A 6,590-nucleotide genomic window follows, 5' to 3' on the forward strand; every position below is an offset into this window, starting at 1 on the left:
AGTTCCCTGTGAACGGAAGGGCCCTTTCAAAGATTCCATTTCACCTGACCTCTTTGCACCATCTGATTGTGTTGACCAGACCTCTTCCTCTAGCCTCACTCATTTCCATGTTCTCCACAGTCTGAGATACATTGATTTTCCCTTTCTCTCTGTCTGGTTGTTCCTTCTTATAAGTGTAACTTACATAGCTCTGCAGGGTGCTACAAAGTGTATTCACAGACACTGCTTTATGGGCATTGCTATTATTGTAATCCCTGTTTTACAAATGAAGAAACTAAGGCACATAAAGGTCAAATAACTTGACCAAGGTTACACAGCTAATAAATGACAGAACCAAGATTTGAACTTGGGTAGTCTGGCCCATAATCTATGCTGTTAACTTCTTTACCTTTCCCCAATCTCCTATTCGCCTATAACATTAATTTTTCTTGTGAGGTATTTCACTGCTTACAGTGGGTTACCAATACTGAGGCAAACTGTAGATAAAGCTGGATTAAGAAGAGAATTTATTTAGCAATATTGTATTTTATGTAGATTATTTGAGAGGAATACTAGGCACTTCACTCTGAAATTACTTGGTTCACTTTAACAAAATCTTAAGAAAGGGAACTCTTATTAAATACCCATTGCAGGTGAGTTGTGTTTTTTTTGTTTTGTTTTGTTTGTTTGGGTTTGGTTTTTGCTGTGTTTTCTGCCACAGTATCTCTTTGAATCCCCATACTAACCTGTATGGTTAGATATAGTTACTCTTTCATTACAGAGAGGAAGCAGGATGGAGAATTTAAGGCACATTAGGGTGACATCTATGATGGTTCTTGGGTCAGATAGACTCAAATTCAAATCCTGCTTTGGTGCTTACTAGCTTTGTAATCTAGCAAGTTCCTTTAACTCACAAAAGCCTCTGTTCTCTCCTCTGTAAAACAGAATTCATGTTACTACTTACCTCAGAAAATGTTGTGAGAATGAAATGAGATTATACCTGCAAAGTACTTGGCACATGGTGGGTGCTCAGTACATGGTAGTGGTCACTGGTCACTGGTGCTGCCCAGGTTCAGAAACTAGGGGGCCATTTTGGGAAGTTGAAACTATGTGTCTGGACCTCCGAAGGCTGTATTTTATGATGTCTGGCTCAAGGCCTAGGAGCCAATTATGCACAGGTGAAGTTATTTTTAACCTCTTTCCAAAGGATGCTATTTTAATCCAAGTTGTTATTGGAATTCATTCTAATTTCTTTTCTTCTTAGACCCCTTGTACCTGTCTAATAACTTACACAAAATGAGGAAGGGCTTTAAAGAGAAGGGTATCCACCTCTCCCAACACATACACACAGACATGTATATATGCCATCCTAGGGACTGTCCCAGTAAAAGTGGCAGAAGGTGCATTGTAGCAGGGATGGGAAAGGTGCAAGATTTACTGAATCAGAGTCTTTGGGCAGGGCTCTCTGATGACTATGAGATGACCTTGGTCTTAGAATCCCTCGTGAAGAGTCAAGAGCATTCAGACACTGGCTTGAATCTTAGCTAAAATACTTACAGCCTACATGACACTGTTCAAGTTATCTAACTTTTCCTAGTCTAAGTCTTATCATTTGTAAATAGGGATGATAATAATAGTGTTTCTATCTCAAAGGGTTATTGTGAGGATTAAATTAATTTGATATATGTAAAGCACTTAGAATAGTGTCTGACACATTGTTAGCTATGATAATTATTATTGTACTCCTCTCCCTAGAAGTATTAATGGAATCTAAGTCATCTATGAAGCCTAAAGTTGTCAGGTGTACAAGAAGCAGCAGATAGCATGATTCTTAGATGTGCTTTGCTTTGAGCACCAAAATATTCTTTACACGGGGGCAAACATTATCCCCATGCTTGGGAACAAAGTCCTATTTGTTTCTTAACCTGGTGGTGATATATCAGTATTATCAGAAAAACAAAATAAAACAGAATTTTAACAGAGTGATCTTAGCTAGAAAGTAATTATTCCATTAAACAAGGGATACCTATGCAGCGTTAACACATATCAATTTATATTTGAGCACTTTGAGAGCAGAGCTGCTTTTTTCCCCTCTTTTTATAAAATTAAATTTATTGGGATGACATTGGTTAATAAAGTTATATATGTTTCAAGTCTATAATATATCACCTGTATATTGCATTATGTGTTCACCACCCAAAGTCAAATCTCTTTCCATCACCATATATTTGACCCCCTTTATCCTTTTCTACCTTCCTCCTCCTCCTTTTTCCTCTGATAACTGCTATACTGTTGTTCGTGTCTGTGAGTTTTTGTTTGTCTTGTCCATTTGTTGCTTTCAGTTTTACGTCCCACATATGAGTGAAATCATATTCAGTTTTACATCCCACATATGACTGAAATCATATGGTTCTCGACTTTTTTATCTGACTTATTTTGCTTTAGCATGATATTCTCAAGATCCATTCATGTTGTTGCAAGTGGCAGTATTTCATCTTTTCTTATGGCTGAGTAATATTCCATTGTATATATGTACCACATTTTCTTTATCCAATCATCTATCGAAGGGCACTTCAGTTGTTTCCATGTCTTGACCACTGTGAATAATGCCGCAGTGAACATCAGGGTACATATATCTTTACAGAAAAATGTTTTCAAATTTGGAGATAGATACCCAAACTAGTCTTAGTTTTTTGAGGAACTGTCATGCTGTTTTCTAGAGTGGCTGCACCAGTTTGCACTCCTGCTCGCAGTGCTTGAGGATTAGAGCTGCTTTTTAATAACGTGTTATAACATCAAAGTTCTATAAATATTAGGATTTTTTTCCCTCTAGAATAGGAAAGGTATTTTTTTTTTCTTTTGAAACATATTACACTGGGATTACTTTATTTTATTTCTTTCCTTTTAAGTGTTAGGCACCATCATGACCAAGAAACATTTCCTCAACAATATGCCACTCTCTGTGTTCCCATACTATACCTCTCTGGGCACAGCTTTATATGGAAAAGAAAAGCCTCTGATCAAGCTTCCAGCACCAATTAGAGAATCTCTGGATCTTCCGTTATGGAAGTTCTTGCACAAAAAGAATCACCTGATTGAAGAGATAAATGAAGAAATGAGACATTGTCACTGTGAGTTAATGTGGTCTCAACTCAATGGCGAAGTTACCATCAGACCTGAGGCCACCTTAGTCCATCAAGGAAGACTAAGAATCAAGAACTGGAAGAAAGATGTTTTGACAGCATTCTCTGGCATCAGGTCTAGATATAAAGTTATGCCATTTAAAGCGGATCCAAAAGTGTGGGATACCATAAAAAACGATTTAGAAGATGACGGGATTTTGATCGAGTTTGATACATTTATGGGGATTGTAACCTTAGTGGGGAAATCAGAGGATGTACAAAACATTGAGCCAAAAATCAAAGAATTAATTAAAAACGCCACTGAAAAAATTAAAAGAGAAGAGCAAAGTGTGAAGGAGAAAGTGGCCATTTCCCCAGGAAAGTATTCTCTTTTACGCCACAGTGGTATGCAGGAGCATTTCCACATGGAGTGCCCAGAGGTGGAAATTTCTTATGATGAAGCCACTCAACACATGTGCTTCAAAGGACTCAGTGCAGATGTGTATAAATTAAAGTGTAAAATCCAGGAAAAGGTTTACAACATGGACCAGAAAAACATTGAGCTTCCTCCTCAGGTTTTCCAGTTTTTGCAACAGGTTGACTGTGCAGAATTCTCTAAGTCTCTTTTTATAGCAGAGAAAATTCTTGCAAGTTATGACCTAAAGGGTACAACTGTTCTCTTAACCGGCTGTTCTTCTGAAGTCCTATTAAAAGCTGAAAAGCAAATGGTCAGTGCCTTAAATTTTAAGTCAATAGACATTGAGGACAGGGAATTTCTTAACAGCAGAAAAAAAAGAGTGCACACAATTTGCATAAGAAATATAATTCTTCCTCAATGACCGTAATAATCAATGAGTTTATCTCAGAAACCACAGCTGTGGTCATCATCGCAGGCTGTACGAGAGAAGTAAATGACATCTACAGCTTGCTTTTTGACTTTGTGGAAAAACACATGAGAATTGAGAGATTGATGGAAGTAAAGCCTCCCTTAGTTATTGATTATTTAAAGGCAGAGAAGCTATTCTTGCAAAGGATAAAGAAGATAAATGTAATTGTAAATTTCAATCCCGAAGATAAACAAAAAGGCATTTTACTAATTGGCTCAAAGACAAAAGTCCTGGAGGGAATGAATATCATCAGGCAAGCCCAGGATTCAGTTTGTATTAAAAGCATCAATATTGATAAGCCAGGAGCCAGCCAGATCTTCCAGGATAAAGCAGGGTACTATAAAAGTCAGGTCAAACAGTTTTTTGGTTGTTTTATTCAACTACAGAAGAATGAAGGAAAAGAGGAGGGAGGCGGCACTGGCGGGCAGAAGTGCTCCACTCAGGTGGACTTGGCCCCTGGAGTCTCACTGATTGTACAGCTGGGTGACTTGACACGGTTTCCTGTCGAAGTGGTGGTAAATTCAGCAAATGAGGACCTCCGGCTGAGTGGTGGTCTCGCCGCAGCTCTTTCGAAAGCAGCTGGCCCTGAGCTCCAGGAAGACTGTGACAAGATAGTGAAGGAAAGGGGCAAGATCCTTCCTGGCCGTGCCACCATCTCAAAAGCAGGAAGGCTCCCATACCATCATGTGATCCATGCAGTAGGTCCCAAGTGGAAGAAGGATGATGCCCGGTGTTGTATGCTCCTGTTACAGCATGCCGTGGAACAAAGTCTCATTTTGGCTGAACATCACCAATACCAATCCATAGCCATCCCTGCCATTAGCTCCGGGATCTTTGGTTTTCCCTTACTCCAGTGTGTGGAGGCCATCGTTTTGGCCATCAAAGAAAACTTCCAAGGTAAGAGCGATGGACGCACCTTGAAAAAGGTTTACCTTGTGGATGCAGCTGAGAAGACTGTTGAGGCCTTTGCTGAAACTGTGAAATCTGTATTTAAAAACACCCTGCCTGGTACTGCTTCCTTGCCCAGTTTACCAGCAGCAGTTCAGCCCGGCTCGAGAGAAGATCTTGAAAACAGACGAGTGCTCCCGTGCCCGGGAGGCCTGAGGATCCTGTTGTTGAAAGCAGATGTGCAGAATGCTACGGTGAGTGTCCCTACTTACAGAACACCCACCAAGGTGCTGGGACTCCAGTTAGTCTGTTGCCAAAGAAAGATTAGGGTCAAGGGGAGAATCAGAGGAGAGAATCCCAGGCCCTCCTTCCTGGCCTGGACACAGGTTTCTGTAGAAAATTGGGCTACTTTACCACAGCATCTAAAGAGAGAGATTGGCCAGTTATGTGTGGGAATTGGAAGTGTATTCAGGTCACTAGGTTTCCAGTAAATGTGAAAAGTCACAATAATACCTTTACAAGGCCCTCTATACTTTTTTGGTGCCTTCACACTTGTCAGATTTTGAAGAATCGAAGGTTAATTACCTGTCAAATTCTGATAGCAGATACAGAAAAATAAGAGCATAGGTTGGGAACAGAGAACAGGAATCTTATCAGTGGAACTGAACCAGGATGAGAAAGGGGGCCCAAGACTGAGGGACCATCAGCCCCCAACACCAGTAAGAAAATGTGGGAAGGAAAGTAGAGAATGGACCTGAGAAGGGTCTGGGTAATATGTGGGGACAATTCTTGTAGGTCTGCTGGGTGGGTGGTGGCGGGGGGTATGACATGTTTTTAAAATATGTATTTAACAACCTTTTATACAAGCTCTAACTAATGGGAATAGCAGCCCTGGAAGCCCCTGCTGTGCCAGCTGTTACTTCTTTAATTTGGGTATTGTGGGCAGGCTTGGGGAGGGGAATCCTAGGGAAGGCCATTTGCATACTTTCTTTGGAGAAATGTCTATTCAGATCTTTTGCCCGCTTTTAAATCAGGTTACCTTTTTATTAGTGAATTTTAAGAGTTCTTTATATATTCTGGATACAGGTCCCTTACCAGATATATGATTTGCAAATACTTTCTCCCATTATGTGGGTCATCTCTTTATATAATAAACTTAAATAATAATTACAAGAATAATAGCTAACATTAATTATTTAGATGTACCAGGCACTATGCTAAGTGCTTGGCAAGCATTTTCTCATTCAATGCTATGAGGTAGATCCCAGGATTATTATTATTCTCATTTCACAGCTGTGGAAATGAGACTTAGAGGGATTAAATAATTTGCCCACATCCCACAGCCAACAAACGGTAGAGCGAGGATTAGAATATTTGTTCAGGGTCCTAACCATTGCACTATTTCAAAACATTAAAATAATTTTATTTCTCGTTTTAAAAACCAAACAAATAAACAGAAAATTTTGACTGAGAGTTGGTAATTGGAATGAGTTCCATTTCTTGTCCAACTTGAGCACTGAATAGTAAGACATTGCTTTCATTCCTTTTGTTCCCATAGATGTTTGGCTTTTGATGCCACAGTATCTGCTGTGCATTTGCTCCTTGGTGGCCTATGCAGAGCAACTTTGAAAGTCATTTGGTCACATTCCATCTCCTCTCTTCAACTTGCATTCTAATGTAGCCAATTAATCTGCTCACATTAACTATCCTGCTG

At 39.6% G+C, this 6,590-nt stretch overlaps 1 protein-coding gene across 1 annotated transcript in view; it reads left to right on the forward strand.

Annotated features, from left to right (window-relative positions):
* The window catches only part of PARP14 (poly(ADP-ribose) polymerase family member 14), a 43,595-nt gene that overhangs the window by 12,843 nt on the left and 24,162 nt on the right, over window positions 1-6,590 (forward strand). Inside the window, 2 exon segments of the mRNA XM_006905568.3 lie at window positions 2,889-3,896; window positions 3,899-5,130. Coding sequence (XP_006905630.2) covers window positions 2,889-3,896; window positions 3,899-5,130 — 2,240 coding nt within the window.

This window comes from Pteropus alecto, unplaced genomic scaffold (assembly GCF_000325575.1).
Source record: "Pteropus alecto unplaced genomic scaffold, ASM32557v1 scaffold251, whole genome shotgun sequence".
NCBI classification, from domain to species: Eukaryota; Metazoa; Chordata; class Mammalia; order Chiroptera; family Pteropodidae; genus Pteropus; species Pteropus alecto.